Source organism: Cordyceps militaris (genome assembly GCF_000225605.1).
Source record: "Cordyceps militaris CM01 unplaced genomic scaffold CCM_S00002, whole genome shotgun sequence".
NCBI classification, from domain to species: domain Eukaryota; kingdom Fungi; phylum Ascomycota; class Sordariomycetes; order Hypocreales; family Cordycipitaceae; genus Cordyceps; species Cordyceps militaris.
Genome location: NW_006271970.1, coordinates 1,680,320 through 1,707,498, shown reverse-complemented (window position 1 = coordinate 1,707,498; position 27,179 = coordinate 1,680,320). Strand labels below are relative to the sequence as shown.

The window sequence follows — 27,179 nt, the reverse complement described above, 5'->3', positions numbered from 1 at the left end:
GCACCATGTTGAACATTGTAGTTTGATGGGAGCAGTTGCTCCAGCACTGAGAACTAGAGGGCTTGGTGACGTCAAGTTTACATGGCCTTGGGCGAGGGGCCAACACACCACATCAACAGAACGACTGCAGTAGAGGGGGGTAAAAATGATGAACAAAACCAACTTAATTGCTTCATTATCTAATCTATGGTATATTGCAAATTCTATCCGTCAACTCCGTAATATCCGCTCCAAACGCCAGAGGCAAAATGCTCGTGCCAGGGTCCGCCCCACACACCGGCGCCGCCGCTCGTCCGGACTCGATAGCCGGCAGGCAGCAACATGCCGGTACTAGTGTCGTGATGGTGTTTTAGAAATTTCGTGTGTGGTAATGGTGTACCAAATGTTGTAAATCGCAAAGCGAAGGAACAGATGTGATGATTCGTTTCTTCAGTACGTCGAAGCAGTAGGATTCTGCAGGCGCCAAGTGGTGTAAGCGACCATTGTGTAGATGGCTCTACAGAAGACGCTTCTCCGACGCACACTCGGCATCCGACTCGACGTTCAGAGACGCCGTCTCGGAGCTGAAGCCGTTGTTGTTTCGGGTAGGGTGGTTGTAGGGCCAGTCAGAGCCCTGGGGCTTCGCGGGAAGGCCCATTTGCTTGTTGAAGCAGTCCTTGCACCAGCAGGTCTGCTGACCGCGCCAGGCAGGAGCAGGCGAACAGTGACGAGCAAACCACGACTTGATGCCGGATCTGGAAGGCGACGAGGGAACAGAAGAAGGCATGGCGAAGCTGGTTGTCTTGCGTGGACAGCAGTGTATAAGTTGTTGAGAGAGTGTAAGTGGAATCTTGGTGGCTGAGCGTCGGGAATCTTTGGGGGAAGATATAGAATATCGAGACTACGAATAGAGAGGAAACGGTCTCTTTTTATAACATTTACAGAAAATTCTTCCCCTGCTCATAGCATGGCATATGACTTGCGATATGGTCCGAGCTGGAACAGTCACCGTTGGAGTCCCTGGCATGATGTTTTTTTAGTGGAGCCGACTCGCCAAGCCAACATGCCGCGGAATCTGGTTGGCATCGCCGAGCCATCGCCGGCCCAACTCGGACTATTATTACCTGCCCAGATATATAGATGCATATTCTCACTCGGCCGTAGCTCCCCTTGGAAAGCCCTCATAGCAGCCACGCTGACGCCTGTTAGCTTTTGCATGCCACTTGTGCCATTTGCGATAGAGCTGAGGGGCATTTCAAGCACGGTTAATGTCTCGGGCGCGCAAGGCCGCTGTGGTTCGGGCAAGGGCACTGATCACCCGGGTAAGGATATGTACATGGGCACATTTACGACAGATTTCTCGCCCGGGAACTGTGAGCGTGGAAATATCGTCTCATGAATAAAGTCGGTCAACCCTTGCATCGAGAATAATACTGTTCCGAAGCAAACATGTAAATAGGAGACCACAGGCAGGCCTATGTGGCCAATCGGATTTGCGTCGGCGTCCCTGCAGAGCCTCAATCAGGAAGACGCTGCATGGAAATGGCTGTTCGGCCCACAGCGGGCGCTAGAAAACGTCTGAGGCTGGTCCAAGTTAGACTGATGGTGGCAACCATGAGTCGAGACGATAGATCGACTTGCTGTGCTGCAGGAACGGCTTTGTTTGGCAATGTCTGTGGAATACGCGCCTCGGATGAGGGAGTCCGAGACGACGTTTTCTTCCGACGTGAGCGTCATGTCTCATCGAAACGCTGAGAAATTTTCGCGGGCCGTCAATATGATTCATGTCGGAAGCTCTCCATGTCCACTTTCCCGACCCTTCCGCTATACCCGATCGCCGCGTTCTGCCCGGGGTTCCACCGCGATGCTGCTAGCTTTGATCGACGGGATGTTGAATGTCAGCTAATGTGTCAGCTAACATGATGGACGTATTTTCTGGTCTCTGATTCGTCACATGACAAAAAGTGGCGGTTGTTCCTGTTTTGGCGCGTCAACATTGAGCCCCAGATATGTCCTGGCAAATTGCAAGGGGCGCTGCGCTGCTGCGTGGACCAACAGTGAATCTCGATGCTATACTCCGTACTATTGCCCTCAATATGTTAGATTCGCGCATGGCATCATCCGTATAACGATTAGATCGATCTTTATACGCTCCAGGGCCTCCAGTGTGTGCTGGTTGTTTGCGTTTGCGTTTGCGTTTGCGTTAGTGTCATTCAGTGGATAATCGTCGAAACAAACGTGGCGATCTGATTTATGCATGAAAGCAATCCGGATAATGCGAGATGCCAGAGGAGTAGAATTCTGGCTGAAGCTCGATTTGGCTTGTTTAAATGTGCAAGGGAGATGCCATCAGCAGACAGCCACCGACTGTGGCACCAATGCCTGCCAGCTGGCAGGAGAAAGAAGGGGCTGCCCTTGTAAACACCACCACCATTGAGAAGAATCCTTGTTCTAACCTTCCACAACTTTCATTGACCTCACCCCGACCGCATCATAAGAAATGCATCCATTCGTCCTGTACTAGCGTCTCTCCGCTCCGCCGTGTAGACGATAGCTATCCGTGCCCCGCGGCCTCCCGAGCTGGTATTCATTGTCCACCTCTGGTCGGCTTTCGTCCGATAAAGACATATCTGGGCCACCAATTAGCCATTCCATCGCAACTTCACCACGTCGCGGGAAGTCCATCACCTACAGCGGAAAGTACGCCTGTTTCGGCATGTTAGCAGCTAAGCGGGCCATTAGTCATGTTCATCGCCCTACCTTGAGCCCCGGGTCGCCGGCCTCGTCTCGGGCCATACTGATCAATTGCTCAAACTCTTCCATCGGCATTCTACACAACCGGTCAGCCGTCTCATAGCCTGGCACATGCATATCTCAGGCGCTACAGACTTTGTTTGTTCTGTGAGGGGATAAAGAGCTGCTGTCTCCAGCAGCTCCTTGACATTCTCGCGATTTGCTCTCCCAATCCTTTGGTCTCGCGCTTCTACCAATGAATGCATCATCAGTATTTGTCCACAGTTTCGATCGTGCGAGCATCGTACCGGTCGGCCAATCGCTCATCGGAAGCGTGATGAGTTTCGATTCGATGTCAACAAAACCCGCGCTCTCCATCCAGCCTGCCATGTGCAGAGCGGCTCTCGGGTTCTTTCGGGGAGACAAGGTATTCAGATAGCGACTTGACCATTTCGACAAAGCATGATCTGCACAGCCACAACGTTTAGCAGCTTTCCACTCTCCGCAATGAAATCTGCGAATCCACTCACCATAGGTTAGTCTTCCATTGTCTGACTGCGCATTCAGATACAGTTCAACAATCTGACACCATCCCCCAGGCTTTGTTACGCGATAGATGTCGCGCACATAGCTGGGCCATCTACTTGCATGCACCCCTCCAGCAACCATCTGGCTGTGAACAAGATCGAATGAATTTCCCGGAAACGTAAACCTGCCTCGACAGTCAGCCAACGATTGCAGCAACCGACGGGATTCTTGCGGTCAAACCTTGCGTTAAGGTCGTCGATTTGAAAATCGAGATTTCGTGGTGAATGCTCTGGCAGCATATGCGGACTGACATCTATCCCCAGTACCTAAGCGCAAGTGGTTTACGTTAGCAAAGCGTTCCAACATCAAAAGAAAGACGCTGCCATTGGTAGCAATAGCCGCGGCAAACTCAGTCGTGGTATGTAGCCCCTCTCGCCATGGTCAGACTGTCTCTACACCATCACCATATACCTCACAGTCAGGATGCTTTTCAGCTACATCGACAGCCCAATTGGCGGAACCGCAACCACAGTCGAGGATACTCCTCGGGGCCGCCATTGGTGGGAAAATGAGCCTATTATCGAAGACTTTGGATAGGACATTGTGCATCAGCTCCAACCGCTCGACTTCTTCCTGCAGCTTGTGTCAACAGGCATGGTGACGGACTATGCGATCGATCGCGCAAACCTCGTCCACTGGCGCGAAGTAGGTGCCGGTTTCCAACGAATACTTGTGGAAGGTGCGGCCGCAGTACTCCAACGTGTCTCGATACTCGTCGTCCAGGGGTACTGTACTCTCCCTGGGGAGACCCTGTATTAGTGCCAAGTCATGGGAATAAGGTTTGACGTACGGAAAGCTCATGTTGCCCTCGACAAGCTATTGGCTGTTGATGTCGGAGGGTCACTGGGCGTGGAGGTGGTGAGCTGATCGACGTTGTGGGTAACCCTCCGTCTTCGCCTCAACCACAAGCGTGCGCCGTCTTTCAGACCAGTCAGATTACTGCAGCTATTGTGCTATCACGCTCAAGGCTGAGATTCCTCCGCGCGGCGTTGAGACTAGACCAATCGACCTGGTTGGGTGGCGACGCGTACGACCTAAGAATCATGGGTTAGGCTCCAAATTCCTTGACAAGCCAGAGCCATATGGCGCGGGACACATCATTAGAAGGACTCAAATGACAGGGAAAATCAGCAAGGCCGAATATGCAACGGTGCTCTCTGGCTGCATACTTTAGTGGGCTAGGGCTCAGTACGACAGCACATCTTCTGCGCCTCCTTATGACAAACAGACCTCAGACGAGCGGTGCCCAGGTCACCGGGATTAGAGGAAAAGCGTTTAACGTGACCGAAGTGGGGACTCGAAGAATTTGTGGCGGTAAATCGCTCGTTCGCTCGTCGGTCGCGACACTCTCTGGTTGAATCTGCGTCTCACCAACCTCGTGGAAGAACTTGGTGACACCAAACTCGTTGTACCAGGCCAAGTGGACTAGAAGGAGAACTTATACTCACAGCCCGGGAGAGCCTTGGAGATATTCCATCATGCATGGCTACTCCAATTTTTCACATCGAGCGCCAAAGTCTCTGGTTATAGCATAACGACGATGCCTCACGGTCGGAACTCCGCTGCGGTGGTGAGGCCGCCGTATTACCATACCAGAAAGTGCCCAATCAGGGCATCAATGCTGGGAGATTACTTGGAATCAGAGTCATGTTATGCGCAGAGAACAGCCTGCTATATCGCGCTGAATAGCCTTTCATCTTGCAGTAGACGACCGACACCCCGCCGCAAGGTCGGAAAGCCACAGCGGCCAGCATCGAGAGCTCGGGACACTGTTCATCTGTCTGCAACAGCAGCCCTACGCGAACATATTCTAGAACCCTTCGAAAAAGCGTTCATGGTTAAAGTTTGTCGCAGCTGCAAAGCAGGGACACCCCAGAGAGACGTTACCGGGTCCCAAGGCCTTGCTGACTCGCCATCTCTCAGCGTCAGCACACACGCGCTCAAGGCTCAAGTTCAACCCATTGGAGGCTTCATGGGGTTTTAAACTCTGTTTACTAATTAAACTGGGAGAATGGATAAAACCACCGCATTGAAACTCACACCTTCACTGTGAGGTGGGCCAATGGAAGCGGACATATCCACATGGATTGCCATGTCCTGCATCCTGCCTTCTTGCTCTCCCATGTCAACATTGGTTCCGGATTGGTACCGCAAGTTGTTACACGGCGAAATAACGACAAGGCCATTTTGGCCCCGCCGGTGGCCGCGGTTCTCTCCTCGCCTTTAATGATTATCGGCTTCATCTCTGAGTGCTGGTGTTAAGTCACCGTGGATGCTGACCGCTCAACCGAGATTCAGCCCAGGTTGTGCTCGACTGGCAAACCTTATTGATGTGCAAATATATAGTCACCTTCCGGAACGGTGAACAGTCCTGGAAACAGATGCGGGTCTTTATAAATGCCCGGGCGTTACTGGTACACAGCCACTCTACAGTTCCAGTTTATCGCGAGCTTTCCAGCATTTTTAAACAGGGAAAGAAAGTGAGGGAAACCATACTCGTGCGGCCCCGCACAGGTACATCCGCAGACGCAGACAATGGTTTCGAGGTCAACTGCAGCCTAGACCAAATGCAAAAACCCAATCGATGCACACCAGGCTGTATGTACAACTAAAATTCAGGCTGTTCCAAACTCTCGGGTCAGCTTGTGCGTGGAGTCGACTTGGGTGGCTTGTGCTGTGCTCCTCGGCAACCACAGCGTTTGGATACTTCAATGCGAGAGCCTGGACGACCTGTCATCGGTACGAGAGCGGACCTCTCCTCAACTGCGTCAAACCAAGCCGTATTTGGTGACTACGGAAGACGAATCCGGTGACAACAAGGGTCGTGATTGAGCAGTGTTGGGTCGAGACCCATGCTATTTATGGCCTGCATGAAAGCATGATGACATGCGCGAAAAAGAGACGGAGATCCTCCACTGAGAACAAACGACAAAATTGGGGTCCAGGGAGACAAGTGCAACAGCTGCAGATATAGCTGGTGCCAAAACTGCACAATGAGAAACACGCGGGCAGCAAGCCGAGCGATGCCCAGCTTTATTTCGCGCCAGAAAATGGATTTACAACGGGGAATAACCCATCACTTATTCGAAATCAAGTGGCTGAAAACGAAGTTGGTCTTCACGATGCTGAGGACTGGTATCGAGTCAGCTCACCGCCTCGCAGCCACCACGGGCCGCCGACCGCCCGGGGAACGGAAGAAATCTACAGAGGCGTGCCAATGTGGAAAATCACAAAGAACTACATCAATGTCCGAGTACAAACCACGCTACGGCTAAATGCCACGTTGTGGAATGGCGGGGGCCGGCTGGAGTGGGAACGCGGCCCGCTCTTCAACGCAACATTTGTATCACGATGTGGTTAGGCCTTGGGATTTCGGACCCTTGAATAATACGAAAGCTCGCAACGGCCAAGGCCTTCTCTCCGCTCTGGTGATGTCAGGTTATGTTATCGCTGCCTCAGCTTTCAAATGTTTCCAGCCGAGGCATGGCAGTCGCACACCAGGCCATGGAGCGGTGAAGGGCGCAAAACCACACGAATATCCCTGTTCAAGACGCTATGCCGCGATCAGGAAAGTCGGACGTCCTCTGCCAGGATATTCAAAATGACAGGTTATCTCCTTCGTCATATTTCGCGCTATCAGCATCGGCGATTTATTGGCTAAGCCAGGACTGGCCAGGCCTGTCGCGCATATGGCGTAGGCGAATCCACATCGAGCCCTCGTTGGCGAATCTCCGGAGACCCTCGACGCAGGCAACTCTTGATGTCTTGTATTATAGACAGGGTCGATATCAATATGACAATCTTGACTAGGATCGCGATGTCATCATTCGTTCTGGAGCGGGCGTGACGTTGCATTGTGCAACAAAAAGTCCAGAGCCAGCCTCACGCTCTTCAATATCGGGAGCAGCACCAGGGGTGGTTTGAGAGTTGAGTATACTGGTGCGTGGTTCTGCTTTCATAAATTACACACCCGCATCGGGCGGAAGTAATCGGAAGAGGGTAACTCAATGGGACAGGGTCCTCATGGTCTCAATCTTCCCTGGTATAGTGATCAAAGGCGCTGACCGAGATGTTGTTACAAGTCCAACGCGCTCGTTCATGGAAAAGGCGAAACAAGCAAGATAAAATTCAAGAACGAATAGCTGCCTGAAATGTCACTGTTGGCAGCCCCAATGCAGTGCAACTTTGCGGGCGCATCGTCATGACTTGCCGTCAGCCAGTTCGCAAACTCACCCAGCCAGCTGTAGCTTGACGAGCGAGGCCCCGACTATGACGATAGCAACCTCGGCTCCACCAGAGTCTGTTGGAGTAGATCCGTTCTCTTTCTCAGGCTTTCTTTATGTTGAATTTGACAAGTACGCCTTTCCATTGCGACGTCTCGCTAGGCCCGACGGCGAGCCACTGCGCTTCGACTTTACCGTTGCCTTTGAGGAATCTACCTTTTCCGTCACACCTCATGTAACTTCCTAGGCGCTTTCATACCACGGCTCGTCCATGTCTAGGTATTCAAGTCGCAATGTAACCGGTCGGCTGCTCCACATCTTCCATCGGGGTCTGTACGCCGCACCGCCCATCTTACGACATTTCTGCAAGTTTAGATAAACAGACGCATCGATACGTTTTTGAGGAGGTTTTTGGCCCCCTCGGATCTTACGTGCGAGCTCGGCAGCGCTGCGAATATTCCTGGTAAGTTTCCCACCTTTGCAGGCAGGTACAATTCCCGCCGACGTCCCGGAAGCGCGGTTCATGGAACAGAGAAATCAAATTTCTGCCATGGATAAATGCACCGTATTTCTTTCAATGACCCTACCCGGCCGTCGGTGGCCAAGAGTCCCGTGCTCGAGGGAAGCGATGCAGTCTCTCGCGACGAACCACCGGAATAGGCGCGCCGGCGCCGGCGGACAGCACGAGCGACGCCCCGGGAACTGGAAAAGCCGGGCATAATGGAGCCGCCGACTGACTAGCAGTCGCAGGGTGGTATCGAGATTCGTAATCTTTGCGCCTCGGGTAGGAGCCCTACGCCGGCTTCGGTTGCTTCATCCAATCGAGCATCAGTGCGCTTTTGGATGCGTCAATGGGCGCGAATAACCGGCCGGTTGCTGCGACAGCTCCCTGCGTCTATCCAGCCCGGAGAAAGGTCACCATCTGCGGTACCGGTCAGCTCCTCCGACTATAGCGACACTACCACAAGTGACGGTGTCGACATTTCCCTCGTGCCGCTCGACACGCTCCGCGCCCGTCTCCTCAGCGTCTCACAAGAGCTACTCCTATTCTCCGTCACGACTTGCTTTAATCTCCGCCCCGGTGGCAGGTGGGAGGATCCGTGTACCGGACGAGGCGACGATCGTGGTGGATGCAGCGACAGAGCGCTTGACGATGCGCTTGACGATGGTCATGGTGGCCCTACACGGTGCTGGCCGTGGCACATCGGCTAGAGAATGTGCCCAGGTTCGACAGGTTGCTGGTGATGCATCCAGGTGAGCTGCTGAGGATGAAAACGCCCAACGACTTGATTGGGGAGGAAGGTCAGTTGCGCGCATAAACAAGGACGGGGCAAGGCTCTTTTCTTTCTAAGAAAAAGAGAAGGAATACAAAGCCACCGCTTTAACCACGCCCAAAACTCACCTTGAAAAATGAAAGATTCTCAACACGATATCATTCCATCACAAGAGCCCGTTGCATCGAGTTGATGAGTTGGAGACGAGCATGACGGAGAAATCAGATTATGGGATACCTCATCAGAGCCTAGTACGATTGTCTCGGAAAGTCTCTATATTGCTGTCTACCACAAAGAAGAAGAAAAAACTCCCCAAATCAGCATCGGGGAAAGGTTAATACAAAGAGTAAGGGAGGGAATAAGATGGGCTCCAAACATGCAACACAAGACTGGAAAAGACGACGCCGAAAAGAATGACGCCAATAAAAGGAAAACAAAAAGCCGGTGACAGCTTTCACCATCAGGGATACAAGTCCCGTTTTGCAGCCTGGCAATATTGTTGGCAAGGGAAGGGATAGCTATTGACGAACGCCCGACGTGGGCTCTTTCGACAACCTACGTCTCTTATTTAATTTTCTCCTCCACGCTCCCACCCAAGCCTTTCTTATGCAACTTCCATCAACATCTCCGCCTTCTTTTCTATCGCAAGGACATTTTCAACGCGTTTTTCCACGATCCCGGCTGGCTTGTCTCAACACCATGTAAAGACGGGGTTGCTGCTTTTGACGGCCTCGAGGCGCTCCACGATGACCTTGCGCTGGTTGCCCATCTGGCCCTCGGCCGCGGCGTAACCGAGGTCCCCCTCGAGGAGGTCGTCGTCTCGCCCGCCGCGGCCGTAGTCGTAGCTATGCCTGCTGCTGCTACCGCTGCCGTAGTCATCGCCGCTGTAGAATTGCACATTGGCGTGGCTGCTGCGACGACCGCCGCCGGCGGGCGTGCTGGCAAATGAGTACCGGCGCTGGTGGCGTTGCTGGGAGCGGCGGTTCTGGTCGGTGTTGCGGGGCGGGTCGTAGGTGTTGAGGGAGCGCGGGGGGCCGTGGTAGGAGGATGCTGAGCCATTCGGTCCAGACGGTCTGGACGACGGTGGGTCAAGGCTCGAGTGGGAGGCGGCGACGGAGCCGTTGGGTGTTTCCTCTGATGCGTCCAGCCGGGGACTGGTGATTTCGAAGCGTCCTGGGTTCGGGAGGTCGCCACCGAAGCCGAGCAAGTCGGCATTCGGTGCAGTCGAGGCCGTGCCGGCACCGGCAGCAGCAGGCGCGGAGCTCGCAATGTCGGCCTCGTCTGGGTCCAACGAGGCGCCGCCGCTGCCGGCCAGGGCGGCGGCAGACCGGCGCATCTCCGAGGACGCGACGCGCATGGGCACGGCGACGGGCACGTCGACGAGGTCGTCCCAGACGCAGACCTTGGCGCGGCGGGTGAGCTCAAGCGGGCCGTGATCAGGCGTCTTGAGGGCTTCGACGACGTTCCAGGCTTGGCCCTTCATGACGGCGATTTGTTTCGCAAACATGCGCTCCTGAAAGTCCTCGTCAACCTGGAAGACGCGCTTGAGCGCCAGCTGCGTTTGGCTCCACCACGCCGTCGAAGTGAGCAGCGGGAGGAAGTGTTCGCGCGTCTTTTGCGAAAACGGCCGCCCGATGAGGTCCACTGGTAGGAAAAGCCAGCCAAAGGGGAAGCTGCGCCAGGCGTCGGGGTGCTTCCACGGCCAGGAGAGCGAGTTGTCAATGGCGCCGAGCACCATTTGCGTTTTCTTTTCTGAGCCCGGCCGCTTGGACGACGCGTGCATGGGCCGCTGTCGCTGGTATGGGTAGGAGGCAGTCGAGGTCGTGGCGGGCATCTCGCTGGCGTAGACGGGCCGCGTGCGGTCTACGTCGGGTTCGGGCTCGGCTTCCATATTGAGATGCATGGGTTCTGTGGCAATGGAGACGGCGCCGGAGTCGTGGTCGATCCTGACCATCCAGTTGTCGAGGCCGCGATCTGTATTGCGCATAATGTAGTCGAGAATGACCAGCTTCTCGAGCTCCTCGCGAAAAGATTGTTTCAAATCTTCGGTCCACGCAAATGGAGCCGGCTGCTCTGGGGCCGGCGAGCGCTCGCCACCCGCACCTGGGGATTCAGTCTCGTCGTCATCCGAGTCTGCATTCTCGGGCGGGCTCGACGTGGATGGGCGGCAGGCGTCAGACCACTTCTTGTTCTTGCTATTGCGCGTGTCTTTATTGCCTGATGTGCGAAAGCCGGCCCAGTACTGGTCGGGCCAGGGGTTCTCGCGGAGAAAAACGTTGGCGTCCTTGAAGCCCTTGAGGAAGACCTGGAAGCTGCCGGGCTTGGCTGGAAAGGGCCTCTTCTTGCGGTAAAAGTTGCGACGGTCCCAGAATGGATAGTGAAATGATTTGGAGGAGAGCCAGACGACATCAGTATACGGGACCAGGTTTGTTCGTAATTGGCGGTCGAGGACGTAGGCAGCGGCTTCGCTGACGTATGATAGGTTAGGAATGAGGCTGCTCATATTAGCAAGTGACTGCGACGTAGCCCAGTTTTGTATTCGCCTTACCATGCTCGGCCGAAACAGCAGGGGAATAGATTTCGGTGAATCCATTTATTCCATTTTGGGTTTCCGGCCGCGTAGGGCTCTTCGTCTTTGGGCTTGAAGACGCCGACAATCTTGCCATCCGGGTCGCGCGCAAAGTAACTACCAGAGCTACCCTGGGAGATCATACTGGGGTGAATCTCTTGCCGAATGGCACGTCTGACGCTGTCGACAAGAGCGTCGAACTCGGCCTTTGTAATGGGCCCCTCGGGCGTGTCGGCAAGGCCTTCGGGCGTGATGGGTCGGATGCCATCCGGGGCGCGGAAGACGGAGTGTTGAATCTCGAGGCGTTCCTCGTCGCCGGCGAAGCTCTTCCCGCGGCCGCGCTTAAACTTGGAGGCAATCTCGTCGGCCCAGCGCTCAAAGCGGGCATTGATGGCCTTGATGTCGACGCCGCCGGCGCTCCCTACGCGACGCCGAAACTTGGGTCGCGTGGCGGTGGTGGCTGCTGGTCGGGGAGCGCCAGGAACGGCACCGGCGGGAGGGTTCAGGGCAGCTGAGGGCCCTGCAATGGCAAATTCATCATCTGAATCGTCGCTGAAGCGGTCGGCCTGGGCGAGCTGCTCGTAGCCCGTCGTGGGTGGGCGTGTCTTGGGCATCGTGGGCTATGATGCGTGATGGATCGGGACGCTGGAGCCGGGGTACCCGTGATGGACGGGAGGTGATGGGATGGCGAGATTATCGCGGTGCCATTTGCTACGACACAGGTCGCGTTCGGATGGCAAGTGTCGGGGCGACTGATTGGGTGATGCCTGGGAAGAGCACTTGACTGATGAGAGTAGCACAAACACGGGGTCGTGGTATGACACAGAGGTGGCCCGGGGGGTGGTCGTTGGCTGGGTTGAAGGCAGCGTCGTCAGTGACGCAGTGGTCGTCTGCAAGGAGCTAGTGCAATTGGAAATCGTGTACGGAGCTCAAGGGCGCACTTGGTAGTGTAGAGACGATGCAATACGGACAAGGCAGGATGAAAAGAGACGGTAGCAATGACGTTGACCTAGCTGCGATTTTTGGCCTTTTTAGGCCAGATGTCGCGAGCTGGATGGCAGCGGATCCACTCCGGCAGCGGCCGTGTCAGGGGTAAGGGTAAGAGGGCGTGCACCAGTAGAAATGTTACGACGTTCGTTTCTAGTTACGGGAATCCTTGTTCATATCATACTAAAGCCGGTGATGTTATCCTGTTGCAGGAGTAGAACGGCGGGTTGCATTGCCAATGCTGTTATGATTAGTAGCGAGTTTAGTGGCCTTGGAGATGGACTTTGTAGCGGCCAACCCACTGTAATTGAACAGATATATTCGTGACCCACTTATTTCCGGGCAACCTGATCATCATCTTGACCAACTTGCACCTCGCCTCTTTCAGCCGCGAGCTCCTCAGCCAATCTCCGTCCACCCCCATCTCCGTATTCTTCGCATTGTCCTGCACTGCCGAACCCGAGCCGTCAACTCGGTGTATAAATCCACAACGGGAATCGAGCCTGGCGTCAGCAGATTCAAACCATGGCGGTGCTCACCATCCTATACGTAATCCCATACTCACGCGTCCAGACAAACGGCTGCCATGGCATCGTGGTCGACGGGTACAAATAGATGCCTCCGACGCCTCTCTGTTGCAGCACCACAACACTCAGCAAGCATTCGCATTCTTCTAATTCATCATGAAACTAGCAAAATTTGTCTCCATCACCGTGTTCCTAGGCGCAGCCTATGGAGCTACCCTACAAACAAGAACAAACGCCTCACAGTGTCGATGCAAGCCCAGCGAACCATGCTGGCCATCCCAGAACCAGTGGGCATCTCTCAACGCCTCAGTCAGCGGCAACCTCGTCGCACTTCAGCCTGTCGCTCATGTCTGTCACGATCCTGGCTATGACGCTGCAGCGTGCAATGCGTCCATGGCGCTCACCGAGTCCTCCGTCTGGCGTGACCAGAACCCCGGCGCCGTTCAATGGACGAACTGGGAGGCTTGGCCAGAGCGCAGTGAGACCTGCTCCTTTGACCTCCCCAGAGATGTTCCCTGCCGCCAGGGCCGCATCCCTCTCTTTTCCGTCGTTGCCGAGACTGCGCAGCACATCCAGGAGGCAGTACGCTTTGCTGCCACTCACAACGTCAGACTGGCCATTAAGAATACCGGTCATTGTTTCCTCGGCCGCTCATCCGCGCCTGAATCGCTGCAGATTGCCACCTATAAAATGAACAAGATGGATTTTGTAGACAAATTTGTCCCCGAGGGCGCACACAGCAAAACGTCCATGGGATCCGCAGTGACCCTCGGGGCTGGCGTTGTGCTCATGGACATTTACGCCGAGACGAGCAAACGCAATCTCACCGCCGTCGTTGGTCTGTCGCATACTGTCGGTGCTGCTGGCGGCTATATCCAAGGCGGCGGCCACTCGCCGTTGGGTCCCTGGAAGGGGATGGCCTCGGATAATGCTCTACAGTTTCGAGTTGTCACGGCTGATGTAAGTGCCCATCTGCGTCTGGTGTGGAATATTGCTAATAGTAGAATAGGGAAAGTTGGTTGTTGCTAATGAATACCAGAATAGAGACCTCTTTTGGGCGCTTCGAGGCGGTGGTGGCGGTACCTTTGGCGTGGTCGTCGACGTTACGATCCGCACGTTCCCTGACGTCCCAGCTCTGGCTCTTATGTCTGACATTACCCTTCCTGGACCAGCCGACGACAGGTTTTGGGATACTTTGGCAGCTCTCCACCGACGTCTCCCGGCTCTCGCCGATGCTGGGGGCAGCGGTTACTATTTTTTCCTGCCCAATTCTGATCAAAACGGCGCACCCGTTGCCTCCATCACCATTCTCATGTTCTTCCCCGACAAGACGGACAAGGCGCCCGTCGCCAAGATTGCGGATGCATTCATCCAAGAAGCCCGCAAATCCGCACCCAGCGCCAACTACACCCTTGAGCTGGCACCAACGCTCGGTGGCTCGATCGCCTACGAGCTGGCCCAGACGCCGTACGACCCTACCGGGGGAATTGCCATTTTGGGCTCCCGTATGATCTCGCGCAATCTCCTCAGTCAGACAGATGGGGCGCAGCGCCTAAGCAAAGCACTTCGCGACATCTACGAAGGCAGCGGCAACAAGACTGGATATACCGGGCACTTCATCGCCGACGGAGCGGTTGCCAGGAATGACAAGATCAAGTCGGCGCTCAACCCTGCCTGGCGCAAGACTATTACTCATATTGTCTTTAGCCGAGACTGGGCACCCAATGCCACTCTTGCGGAGCAGAGAGCTGTGCAGGAGAAGCTCACCAATGTTGAGGTCCCCATTCTCAAGGCGCTCGAGGAAGGTATGGGTGCGTACCTGAACGAGGCCGACCCCTTTGAGGCCGATTTCCAGCAATCTTTCTGGGGTGAGAACTACAAGAGACTGTATCGCATCAAGCAGCATGTTGACCCCAAGGGCCTGTTTATTGCACGGAGCGGCGTCGGCAGCGAAGACTGGGACGCCGATGGGCTCTGCCGTGTCCGCAAACCGTCAACGGGCAATTTGTCACAGCTGCGACTCTAGACTGATTCTACGAATACATGCATTTTTCTTCTTTATAGTTTTCAACTGCTTGAGGGCCGGTAGACATGACCTTTGCAGTTGCCTGTTTAGGCAAGTCGACGGGCGTCTCCACCCCGACCGGCGAAAGCCGAGCTGAAGCTGAGATGACTCAACGGGACATGGCAGTAGTTAGAAACAAACTGCTCATCAAGCCAAGTTATCGCAAGGTTCCTTGCGGCGGCCTGAGTCACTCTCGACTGCACTTAGCTAGCGTTGGATATGCGGTCGACTTGAATGGGAGCTAGCCTCGCATGTATGTGTAGATAAAACAGTGTGATGCGCTCCTGGTTCGAGGCTTTTGGGGCGTTTCATTTACATTAGCTTTTCAACAAAATTCACATTATTTGAAACCCCAACAATGTCTGCCTTTTCAGCCGCGCTCAACAACGCCTTTGAATCGGAGCGGCTCCGGTACATTGCCGTCGACGACGAGAGCGACGACTACAAGAGCGTTCTCGCCGAGATGCTCAACGAGCCTTCCCTGCAGGCTCTCTCCTCGGAGATGATTCTCCGCCTGCAGGGCAAGACGGACGTGCAGTTCCTCGCCACCATGTACCGCAAAGCGCTTCTCGGCGTCGCCATCTGCCTCCTCCCGTCGTCATCGTCGTCGTCATCGTCGTCCGATCCGACGAAACCCACCATCATCGGCACCCTCTGCATCGGCTGGGGCGGCATCCCGGACTCGCTGCGGCACAACCGCAACGCCTACCTCGGCATCACGATAGCAGCGCCGTTTCGCGGCAAGGGGTACGGGCGGGAGGCGCTCGACTGGGGCGTCGACTGGGCGTTTTGCCACGGCAACCTGCACACGCTGTCGCTGACGACGGTGTCGTGCAACGAGGTCGGGCAGCGGCTGTACGCGCGCGCGGGGTTCGCGCTCGCGGGCCGCCGCAGGGAGGTCGCGTGGGTGAACCGCGCGTGGGTGAACCGCGCGTGGCACGACGAGCTGAGCTACTCCATGACGGAGACGGAGTGGGAGGTCCTGCGGGGGCGCAGGAGCGAAGAGAGCTGAGGGGGATGGCAAGGGGGGTTGTTTGGTCTTTCGCGTTCATTCTGGACGCGGGGCATGACGTGGTTGGGAGAGGAGTTGGCGTCCAACTGTTCCACGGCTAGACCAGTGGCCAACCATGCTTGGAAGATCTCGATACTCACACATAATCTTTTACGATGTAGGAACTGGGAACTGGTTCGCCTGCTGGAAGAGCGCCGCCGTCACGGCTGTCAGCGCGCAGCTGCGTACAAATATATTCAATAGTTCCTACCGACTTTCCGAAAGGAGCAATCCATTTACTAAAATACGGCACCAGTGGGCTTGTAGCCCTGCGATCCTGTTGACTGTTGAGCCACTCTTTTGAATAGAGGTCTAGGTTATTGACGAGCCCAACTCAGAGTCCGTGCTGGATGACCATGGAGACGAGAACTGGAATTGAATAGCAGGCACGATGAGATGGACTGACGAAACGAGTTCCTTGATAAATCGAAGAAAGCCAGAGAAATGAAATTTGAATACCTAAAGCTAAGCTAACTCACGCCACGACAACATTCACAATGCGGCGAGCCACAGTTGTCGAGAAGCGTTCAGACATTTCCAATCAGAATGCGGCCACAATCTGACGAACAATGTCGTGCATGGCCGTTCCTGGCAGAATTTTCTGGCCACCGACGCAATAGTCGTCTACGATTTCCTCGGCCGCCTTGGATTTGTGGCCTTTGCAGTGGTGGCAGATGATGGAGGTGTGCGCGCACGCAGTGGTCTGCGTGAGCGGGTTCGTGGCCTCTTCCACGACAATGCCCTCCCATTCCGTCGTGACGGTAAAGTCAATCTCGTCACTAGCGGGCATGGGCATTCCTTTCGGGAACATGATGGTGCCCCGTTTGGTGTGAAGCTCGAACTCGGTCCATCCCGCCTGTTGCTCCTCCTCCCCCTCCTCTTCGCAAAGCAGCTTGAGACCAAAGGTGCGCTGCAGTCCCCTCTCCACAACAAGGCTGGCGAATTCAGCGAGGAAGGCGTGGGAGAGGCCTATTTCGGGCGCATTTCCGATGGCGTACTCGTACGCCTGAAAGCCCGCGTCCTCTGTGACGAAGAAGTGTATGCCCCGAAGCTGGCTGTTCTCGTCGGGCACAACCGGCTTCAGAATCTTGACGTGGCCATGACCGGGGACGGGAACATTTTGGAGCACCATGACCTCCCCTTGGGTGGTGTCGAAATGCTTATGAAGCAGTCTGACGCTGACACCCTTAGGGACATTGTGTTGGCGGAGCAGGGTGCGGAGGTCCTCGAGATCCAGGGACCGGGTGTCTGGGGCCGCAGCTACCTCGCTGATCAAAGGCAGCGCATTGTATACGGCGGAAGGAACGAGGCTGTCAACAAGAAGAGCCATGATGGCAAGGAATGAAAGATGTTGGGATAAAAGTGGTGTGTTGGAAAGTGGTCTGAAGACTGGTAGGAACTTTGTGTGTTTGAGTAGTTGGTGAGTAGTTGGTGAGTAGGTATAGTTCAAGTTAAAAAGGTCGGCAGCGACACAAACTTATATAGGTCGACATGACGGCGCCAGATATTGTGAAACGATTTCGAGCCGTGCTTCTTCCATTCTATTTCCGCTCACTACGCGTCACCAAAGTACAGCCGTCTGTCACTATGCAAGATGCCGATTACTTGGTGCTACCGTGACAATAGTGACCTGTCATTCCCGCACTCCCCGGTCCTTGATACATGATGGGTGCTGGCATCAGCGGCCCTCCGTGTCATCATCCAGCAAAATATCGCTGTCGGTGAAGAGTTCATCAGTCCTCCATGGTACACAAAGAGCCTCACGACACGGCCCGGGAAAGAGTTGGTTGCTGCGTTACACAAAGACTCACTCACTGCGGGGTATAGACCGCCTCAAATACGCCGTGCCGATCTATCATTTCCTTTGTCCTGCCACATCAACATCCATGGGTGTCAAACGACGCAGGGTTGCACAAAGTATTAGTGGAAATCAATCTCTGCGTTCTAGTTACCCCCCCTCCATGGAACCTCTTTTCTCTCTTTTTTCTCTCTGACCTCCTCAGGCTCTCTTTTCTTCAAAAGCCCTTGCTCTATCCAAAGAACTTCTTCTTCCCGAATCCAACAGTCCTTGCTGCCATGGATTTTCAATACTTCTTAAACGAGGTCAATGGCTGCATCACCGCCGCCGGGCCGTGCTTCATCACGAAATACTTTGGCCACGTCGAGGCATCGTCCAGAGAAGTTCCAGAGGTTCCGCCCGTCTTGGCCGCACCCAGCCGCTTTCCCGAATGGTTTGTCAACTTTGCCTCGACCAACAGGGACGGCGCTCGCGGATCATGGAGTGTCACTGAAAAGGACCCTCAACATCACGAAAAGGGATTCATGGACGAATGCACCCAACTTGCCTTGAGACACGACGACGCCGAATCCAAGACTGCCGGGTCCGACGACGTCCACGCCATAGGGCTCGTCTGCGCCGAAGACGCCAGCTATCGCGACGGATTCATCACATTGTGCGCATCTGCGCAGGCAGTCTTTTACCAGCAGCCGACACGTCCTTTCTTGCATGCCGTCTATATCCGCGGCGCGTTGGTCGAGCTGTTGGTCATTGACCGGTCCGGCGTATCCTGCAGTGAAGTCATGGACGTTGAGAAGGAGGCGGGCCAGTTTCTGTCCTTGTTTCTGCAGTACGAGCGGATGACGAACCAGGCGCTGGGCATGGGCTGCGTCTTCAGCACCGATGACGAGGGCCAGTACATTGTTCTGGACGAGGGCAGTAAGTTATACATTGACAGCAAGCCCGTCATGACGCGACGGATGTTGGTCGGGCCGTCTACGGTGGTGTACCGGGCGAGGCGTGCTGGCTCGCAGGAATGGAGCCACGCCGTCAAGATCAAGTGGCCCTGGGTGAGGGACCGACCCGAAAAGGAACTTCTCGAGGTCGCCATGGAGAAGAAGGCATGGGGCGCCGCCCACCTCGAACTGTACCGTGAGCTCGAGACGACGGCTGCTCTCCGCGCCGGATTGTGCCCGGACAAGCAGAGAAGGTTCTCAGACACGGCTGCCACAGACACGGCCGCCACCAGCCAAGAGAGCAATGAGACATGCACAGAGAGCGACGGTCCATCCGGCATCATGCAATTCACCGAGGAGGAGACGCGGCGGTCGTTCCAGGACCGCGTTCTCATCTGCATGGTCACGTCGCCTGTCGGCCGGGCACTTTACACATTCCAGTCCGGGCTGGAGCTGCTCGAGGCGCTCCGCGACGCCCTCAAGTGCCACCGCTCGCTGTTTGTCGACGCCCGGCTGCTGCACAGCGACATTTCCCACGGCAACATCATCATCCTCGATGACGACCCCGGCGTGCCGCGCCGCCCCCGTGGCATGCTAATTGACCTCGAGGGGGCCGCGTCGCGCGACCCGGCGCCGGCGCGCAAACCAGGATACCTGTTCGGCACGCGACCGTACGTGGCTATTGGCTACATCAACGACGAGGCCAAGACGTACCGCCACGACCTCGAGTCCTTCCTGTACCTGCTCCTGCGAATGGTCGTGGCCGACAGGGAGATGGAGCTGCCTAAAGACAGCAGGCTGCGGGCGTGGGAGGAGGGCAGGTGGTTCGAGCTGGCGGAGCGCAAGAGCAGGGACATGCACCCGGACAACTTTGGGCGCATCGTCGACGAGATTCCGCCGGCGTTTGCGTCGGTCAAGAGCTTGGCGATTAGGTTGCGCGCACTGGTGTTTCCGTTGCGCGACGGCACCATCTGGACTGGGACGGAGGACTCGCCTGAAGCAATCGATGGCCTCTACGACGGCATGATTTCGGCTTTTGAGGATGCGATTGCGTCGGAGAAGTCGTGTCAGCATGATGGACAAGTTAGTGGCATGGTTTTAAAAGAAGATTGATTGGCTTTGAGAACGCCAGGGCACCATCCGCCCGCAAAGCACAGCTCCAGTCTCCAATGAACAATGAAACTTATTGAATACAATAGCGACACTGACATGCCATTTGAGCAGTGCAACACTGCATGGTGTACCGCTCGTCGAGGATCGTCGTTTTTGGTAGGAACCCTGATTTTGTTGGTAACCAGCTGTGTTGTATTATACCACCTGCTCGCGTCATTGAACAGGATGGGGTTTCATTTACCTGGAATTAATTTATCTGTAGCTGTCATGGACCGTCCCAGCATCCTTTTGTAACCAAAACCTTGCGCCATTTGCATTAGTTTTAGGCCAGTATTCCGGCCATGGTCTATATGTGACCAAGACATTAGATCATTTCTGCATTGCCTGTTTCAGTCGACAACTCGCGCCGCTAGTTAATCAACACGCAACCGCTCAAGGGGCGCACGAAATGCTGCCAGATATTAACAACTGCTTCTGGAGGCAAAGGCATGGCATCGCATGGCCGGCCCGGCCGTCTCGGCAGCAGCCAAGCTAGTTACCAAGTGCCGAGGGCCGGGCTTGCCTTTGGCCATTTTTGCGCCCGTCGCCAACCACGCTTTCGCACCACTCTACGGATAAAGCCCTCCGGAACATGAGGTGGTAGGGAGACAGGGTCAGCTGGTCAATCTGCAATGTTAAACTTTGGGCGTGTTGAAAACGCCACTTTGTTCTCCCCTCTTCTTACGCGTTCCAGTAGTTAATCTGCGTGCTGCCGGGTAGACTGACGCACGTAAAGCTGACGTAGGATGACAACCGTTTACGCTTTCGCCGCCACCCTCCTTATCGAACGCTCGGCAGACGTGCGTGGTGGTGGTTTGGCGAGATGCGTTGATGGTTCGATAACTACTGCTTTGGGCTTGAGAGGATCGGCTGGCTGACTCTCGGCTGGTGGTCTTGGCCGACTGCACATAATGTGAGTGGGATGATGTGGTGTCTAGCCACTAGGATCCTAGTAGGGCGTAAAGAGTACGTATTACAGCGAGAGGAGCAACTCGTGCGTCGGTGGTCAACGTGCAGTACGCATAATATGACAAGGCCAAGCGCGCGACAAGTATCCGTAGAGGCGGTTGAGGAAACACGAATATGAAACAAATTGCTCCTCGTTTGCTGCTGGTTCCTGACTGCCAGTTGGCCGCCTGCTGGTCGACCCAGGCGGCTGGGTTAAATTTAGTGCTGAAGAGGGTGCTGCCTCGTTGTCAGTGCATGGTAGGCAGCACATCTGACCCGACCTAGTTTCATAGCGCTTGGGTTGGATCATGGATGGCCTTGTCGCCCGTCTAGCGCCACGGCTGGAGTTCCCCGCGCCCGGAGTGGGAATGAGCTAGTGAGGGCCTAATCCGTACGGAGTACTCCGTAGGGCGGATTGATTTCTCTAATAGTTGTTAGCTACTGCCCAAAGGGTCAAGACGAGGCCACGACTCAGTCTGGCAGAGCTGTGAGTGAGGCCCCCCGACTCGAGCGCTCGCGTGGGCAAATGCGGCAAATGCACGCCCAGGGTCGGCAGGGTGCCAGCGAGGAGCGAGATGGGCAGACAAGCATAACTGGTCGTGGCCATGACTCTGCACTAACTAGGTACGAGCCAGTTTGCTGCCCAGGTAAAGAGTCATACATAGCCTAGAGTTGGTGGCTGCTGCCGAGCGAGGGCAACAAGCCAATGACTAGACGTGTGCAGTGGAGAACAGCGAGGAGGCGTCGGTTGCATCTCAGAACGGAGGTACGAAGGATGCGCCATCGATGCCCATGTGTCTTAAGTGCGTTTCTGCATTGTGTTGTCGGTGCGTGTGGTGTGTGTGTTGTGGCATTGGCATTCTCTGGTGTATCCTCGAGGCCAGAGGTAGTTATGCGCATCCATCAAGGTTTGGGCAACGGCTGTGTGACGGCGGTCGTGTTGGCCCTCGACCAGGATTTTCTAGTTATGCCCCTATTCATTATTAGATCCTGGTCTGAATATCTCCCAAGGTGGTCCTTGCGGCGATGGGCGTGGGAGGGAGGCAAATTGCCTGGGCACCCTGTCGGGAGAGGCGAGACAGGGAAGAGGCAGACGGGAAGAAAACAGGTAGCAAGAAACTGGCGGCTGCCAGAGGGCTCATGTGACCACTTGACCCTTTCGGCAAGGTTACTTGGGCGCGCCGTGCTACGCCGTGCTATTGCCAGGCCAAGGTCACGCCAGCAAAACGAATAAAGACACTAAAAAAAATGAAAATAACAAGATTAGGTACCTAGTTTCAGTGAGAAATTGAGGCGAATATGCAGGTAGGTAGGTACTAAGTATTAATACCTACAGTAGGTACCTAGAGATCAACAGTGTAGGTACCTATCTGAGAGGTGCTACTACGCAACACACAACCTCCCTTGAAGTGGTTGCTAGCGCCCTGCACGTCTAGCCTGTTTAGTGGACGAGTGGCTCAAACTCCCGCTAAAAGGAAGGCGCTAGCTGGGCACTCCGAACTGCTGCCCTGAAGGAACCTTACTATCCTCCCCCAATTCCGACAGCCCAACTGCTCGGGTCACTTTTGCAGGGGGGTCGATTCCTTGTAGTACTCAGTATAACTATTCACACATTCCCTCCGCGCCACCATCTCTTCCTTCTCAACCTTTCCTTCACTCCCTTCCCTTCTTCCCCTGTATACCAATTTTTCCTACATTTTTTACTCCTCAACTTCCTTCCTCCAGGCTACACCATCAAACGTCTTGGCCGTCTTGTATCATCACTGTCGCCCCCATTCACCACTTACACAACTGTCAGCTGTTTGCCGCCTTCTTACTACCTTGCCAACACGAAACACTACCGCTGCCATGACTGCCAGCAGGACCAGCGACGTCGGCTATCTCGAGATGGCTCTCCCGAACACCGCCGATCTTGATATGCGTGGCCGCAAGAGGCACCGCAGCCTGACCCGTCCCGAGATTCGAGCCCTCCGCACCACCGAGGAATCCAGCACTCTGCGCGGCCGCTCCCGTCACAGATCCATCTCCCCCCATCGCTCTCAGACTCGCTCGCGTGCCCGCTCCCGCGCTCGCTCCCCGGTGCCTCTCACCTCCAACGCCCTTCGTCTCGCCTACCACGCCCGCCAGCGTGAGGCCCGCCGCGATCACTGCCCCTCGCGTGCCGCCTCGCCGCACCCGACGGAGCCGCCGTACCGTCGACAGCAGAGAACCAAGAGCCGCAACCGACCGGCCCTCATGGAGCTCCGACAAATGACAAAGACCAGCGAGTCCGGTTGAGCGCTGTGCCGTCATTATATACAGCAGCAAACGGGCGACTGAGCAACCGCCCGTATATGTATCACCACCAATCATGCTCCGCCACAGCCGAACAATTTGTCTTACCTGAAAAAGGGACAGACTCGCGCGAGTAAGATGCGAAAAGGAACAACGCAATTATATTTTACCGTTTATACCCAAACCACGGCACACGATAAACGGCTGCTGCCCACCCGCGCATCACAGAGATTGAGCCCCTTGGTACTGTAAACGCAGTTTACGAACAAATGGCAGCGCAAAAATGGCCTCAAAAGTGTTTTAAAATGCCATGGATTGGCACGGAATAAAAAAAGGCGATACGAACAAGTCCACTCATGGAATGCCGAGATTCCATCGAAGCTATGTGACTGGTTCTTCATACCTTGAATGTATTTTTAGTCCAGGTCAGACGACCACTCTGCACCGCACTTGCGTACTGCAACAGTTTTGCAGTATTATTGTGACCTAGTATTATCAGAACAAATTGGAATTTTCAAAGCGATTACTTATCTCTTCCTTATAACTTCTGCTTCTTCGTGAATGTTGTCCCTGTCATGGAATGGCCTGAGGTTCGCTGACCTATACTAGGCGAGTGGGCCTCTGGCCAATTACACGTGGAGCCAGACCCAGTAGTAGTTATTGCCGAAGCCAGAGCTCCAACGACGCCAACTTTTTCCGATGCCATTTTCATCACCCTGACCACCCTCAGCCGGCCGCCATTCGTCTTTGCTACAGATCTGTGACGAGGCACATTTCGAACTGCTGGCACGGTCAAGGTTACTACCGGCCAATCGAGATCAACGCACGACGAATCGATGATACAACAGCCCACCGACGCCCACCGACTCCCGGGAACGAAACCGATCTCACACGAGCCCGCAACGACTCCCTTGCGCCGCAGACTTCCCATACGGCCATGTTGATGTCTTCATTGCCCGCACTCTCTAGCACATCATAGCGGCTGCCCAGGTCGTGGGACCGCCGCCCCTTGCCCCGATGATTGAACGGGCGGTGGCGAGCCTGGAGTCGGGCCACCTCCAGCGCGCCATCCCCAAGACACGACGGGCCGCCCGCCGGTCCCGCCAACTGCACACGGGCTTCTGGCAACACGGTGCTTCGGCGCTCGAACTGTCCAGTTTCTGGCCTTTTTCGCCTGGCGAGTCGTCGTCGTCTGAGAAGGCGGCTGCCGCGCCCGTCGCATCTGGCCTGCTCGAACCCAAACTCGTCGCCACCTCGTTCTTGCTCGACTTCCTATACCCCAGCGAGTCGCAGTCTTTTCTGCATCGTGTGCTGGCTCCCAGGCCCAAGTCGGACCGGCTGCGGCCGCTGCGACGAAGGCAGTACTCGGCGCAGCACATGGCCTCGTTCCAGCGGACCGAGCCTTCTATCCTGTGTACCACGCGGTTTGAGAGCGTCGCACAAAAGTCCTCGGATACGGCTGCACGCTATCAGTCCATAGCTGCGGCGAAAGCGGAAGCGATTGGGTCCGTACCTACCGATAAGTCGGCCGAATTTCTTGCAGTACAAAAAAATACCCAGACGGCAAAACCTACAAAGTCGAAAGCACCGGCAGACACCTTTGTCGGCCAGTTTAGGTCCCGAGTTTCAAATACCAGCCCTGTTCTTGACGATGCTTGGAGCCGTTACCAAAAGGCTTCCCGGGAAGAGCAAGAAATGCAGCGTCCTGGCCTGATAATTGCTTTTGCGAGAACAGACGATTATCTCGAGTGTTCTCGGGCGACTTCTCTATTTCGAGAGCTTCCACAAGAAGAATGGTCAGACGTGCTACTCTCTTCTGCGGTTCGGTCGCTGGCGGCGTGCGGCAAGTTTGAGTCTGCTCTCAGAAAATTCAAGGAGGGCCTTCAACACAATTATGTGGGTGGCATGCAGTACATTGTGGCCAGCGCATTTACCGCCCGCAAGTGGCAAGAACTATTTCAAGTATGGTTCGAATACTCCAGCCTGATTGAGGAGCACATCGACAAATCCATACCATTTGACCACCTTCAACATGTACCAAAACTGGACACACTCTTTGCAGCATTCGAAAAGCATATCAAATATACAGGCCTAGCCCAAATCCGAGCGGAAAACAAGGGTATCTACTCACGACAAATGTTCGACAAGTTGCGGCACTTGATGATTCGATCTGTACTGGCAAAGCCCTGCCTACCAAGCAGAGCCATGGACATTCTCTCCCGCTACGCCAAGACTGATTACTACGAATTATACATCGAGTCAGTCTTGCAATCCGCTCAAGCTGGGAAGCAAGCCAAATCAACAATGAGACATCTCAGCAAAATATACAACGACTACCGGCAACGACCTGATGCCCAATTCACCGCCGACATTCTGCGGGGCATGTTTAATGTATATAATCCGAACAACCCCGCTGGGTTAGCATTGCTATACGAGGACTGGACTAAATTGGACGGAGGCATGGACGAGTGGGCTTATGAAAATTTTCTGGCATTTTATGCTCGCTCGGGTGATGTTCCTGCTGTCCGGGATTTATGGCAGCGATACATGACGGTGTTCCCAGACGCTGGAAAGAACGCCCGAGGCTTTTACAGCCTCTTGAACGCATACGCTCAATGCGGCGACGTTGATGGTGCCAAAACTGAAATCTCTATTATGAAGGAGTCAGGCATTCAAACCGACGCGGTAATCGACAACGCTTTACTCAAATGCCACATCAGAGCAGGCAATTACAAGGAGGCTACAGCTTGTTTCACTGCAATTGGGGAGCAGCATGGCCCGAACCTCGAAGCATTCGAACATATGATGGAGTTGCACTCTGCCAATGGCGACCTTGAGAAGACACTTGCTCTGTTTAATCAAGCCCAAACTGCCCTACTTCGGCCATCCGAGGGCATGGCGACATCGCTTGTGGTGGCATACTTGCACAATGGCCTGATCCAAGAGGCGGAGCAGATATGTCGGGAAATGGCACGCCGCGGCATCACATGCAGGGAAATATGGAACAGTCTGATACAAGCCTATGCAACCGCCGGCAAGCTGGACAAGTGCTTCCAGCTACTACCAGCGATGCAGAATAACAACTTGGCTTGGGACCACGATACCTGTCAGGCTGTTCTCGTCGCCCAGGGACGCGCGAAACAAACTGCGTCTGCACACCGTCTACTACGCAGCGCTGTTGCCGATAATCTGCTGCCCATCACTGCCGATCATTTTGCCATTGTCATGAACAGTGCCATTGGCACCAAGCAGGCGCCGCTCGTTGATATTCTCACCACGGAGATGGAGCGCGCTGGGATCCAGCCCAACTTTGCCACGCATCTGGCGCGCTTCGAATCTGGATTCGTCCGCGCGCCGACCGCCAACCGCACCACACGACTCGCCAAGGACCTTGTGCAATACATGCGCAAGCTCGTTCACAATGCTGATGCACCACCCGGACAACGAAAAGCCAGCCCCTACACGGCTGCCGTGCGCGACGTCACCGAGCTGAACCGCGAGCTCCGCGATGTCGGCGATGCGCTCAGGCTCCTTATTGACAAGCGCGAGATGGCGCTCGCCGAAGACTTGGTGACGCTGTACGCCAACATGCGCCCCTTGTCGGAGCGCGGCCAGCACATGCCCCCCGACGTCCTTGGTGTCATCATGGGCGCATACCGCGCCGACGGCCGCCCCGAGCGCGTGCTGCAGCTCTGGGCCGTCATCCTCGGCGACATGCGCCGGCGCGCCGAGAATCCGGCCACGAAGCGCATCTTTCCCGCGTACGCCTACCACCTCAGCGGGCCCATGGCGCACGTCGCCCAAGTGTACCGCGACACGGCCGGCGACGGCAGGCGCCTGTTGGCCTATACGCAAGCCGCCCTCGACGCCGGCTTCCGATTCACCCGCGACACGTGGAACACGCTCATCTGCTGCCTTGCCGCCCTCGGTCAGTGGGAGCCAGCCATGCACTGGTGCGAGACGCTGCTGATGCCGCGCTGGCGCGGCTGGGCCGCCGCCGCCGCCCCTCACCGCCGGTTGCCGCTCGCCGCGCGCCACGAACTCACCGACGCGCGCGTGCTCGTGGCCTCGCAGCC

The 27,179-nt window shown here is 55.4% G+C and overlaps 7 protein-coding genes across 7 annotated transcripts in view; 5 read left to right on the top strand and 2 right to left on the bottom strand.

The window, feature by feature from the left end:
- Window positions 1-7,569: 7,569 nt before the first annotated feature.
- CCM_02449 (uncharacterized protein) lies at window positions 7,570-8,735 on the top strand (the record flags this gene model as incomplete). Its single annotated transcript, XM_006667601.1, has 3 exons — window positions 7,570-7,758; window positions 8,008-8,238; window positions 8,274-8,735. The coding sequence occupies 3 exons, from the start codon at window positions 7,570-7,572 to the stop codon at window positions 8,733-8,735; spliced, it is 882 nt and encodes a 293-aa protein (XP_006667664.1).
- A 753-nt stretch (window positions 8,736-9,488) lies between these two features.
- Window positions 9,489-11,980, bottom strand: CCM_02448 (Phosphatidylinositol 3-/4-kinase, catalytic; the record flags this gene model as incomplete). Its single annotated transcript, XM_006667600.1, has 2 exons — window positions 9,489-11,292; window positions 11,346-11,980. 2 exons carry the CDS (start codon window positions 11,978-11,980, stop codon window positions 9,489-9,491), a joined length of 2,439 nt encoding a protein of 812 aa, XP_006667663.1.
- Window positions 11,981-13,036: 1,056 nt separating this feature from the next.
- Window positions 13,037-14,906, top strand: CCM_02447 (FAD/FMN-containing isoamyl alcohol oxidase MreA-like, putative; the record flags this gene model as incomplete). The annotated part of the gene is made up of 2 exons (XM_006667599.1): window positions 13,037-13,840; window positions 13,890-14,906. 2 exons carry the CDS (start codon window positions 13,037-13,039, stop codon window positions 14,904-14,906), a joined length of 1,821 nt encoding a protein of 606 aa, XP_006667662.1.
- A 397-nt stretch (window positions 14,907-15,303) lies between these two features.
- CCM_02446 (Acyl-CoA N-acyltransferase) lies at window positions 15,304-15,957 on the top strand (the record flags this gene model as incomplete). Its single annotated transcript, XM_006667598.1, has 1 exon — window positions 15,304-15,957. The coding sequence occupies one exon, from the start codon at window positions 15,304-15,306 to the stop codon at window positions 15,955-15,957; it is 654 nt and encodes a 217-aa protein (XP_006667661.1).
- Window positions 15,958-16,537: 580 nt separating this feature from the next.
- On the bottom strand, window positions 16,538-17,326 carry CCM_02445 (uncharacterized protein; the record flags this gene model as incomplete). Its single annotated transcript, XM_006667597.1, has 1 exon — window positions 16,538-17,326. The coding sequence occupies one exon, from the start codon at window positions 17,324-17,326 to the stop codon at window positions 16,538-16,540; it is 789 nt and encodes a 262-aa protein (XP_006667660.1).
- A 746-nt stretch (window positions 17,327-18,072) lies between these two features.
- On the top strand, window positions 18,073-19,842 carry CCM_02444 (serine/threonine-protein kinase Sgk2; the record flags this gene model as incomplete). The annotated part of the gene is made up of 1 exon (XM_006667596.1): window positions 18,073-19,842. The coding sequence occupies one exon, from the start codon at window positions 18,073-18,075 to the stop codon at window positions 19,840-19,842; it is 1,770 nt and encodes a 589-aa protein (XP_006667659.1).
- A 4,278-nt stretch (window positions 19,843-24,120) lies between these two features.
- The window catches only part of CCM_02443 (translation regulator (Cya5), putative), a gene marked incomplete at both ends in the record, with an annotated part of 3,551 nt that continues 492 nt past the window's right edge, over window positions 24,121-27,179 (top strand). The window contains one exon of the mRNA XM_006667595.1: window positions 24,121-27,159. Within this exon, the coding sequence (XP_006667658.1) occupies window positions 24,121-27,159 (3,039 nt within the window). The remainder of the gene's footprint in view (window positions 27,160-27,179) is intronic.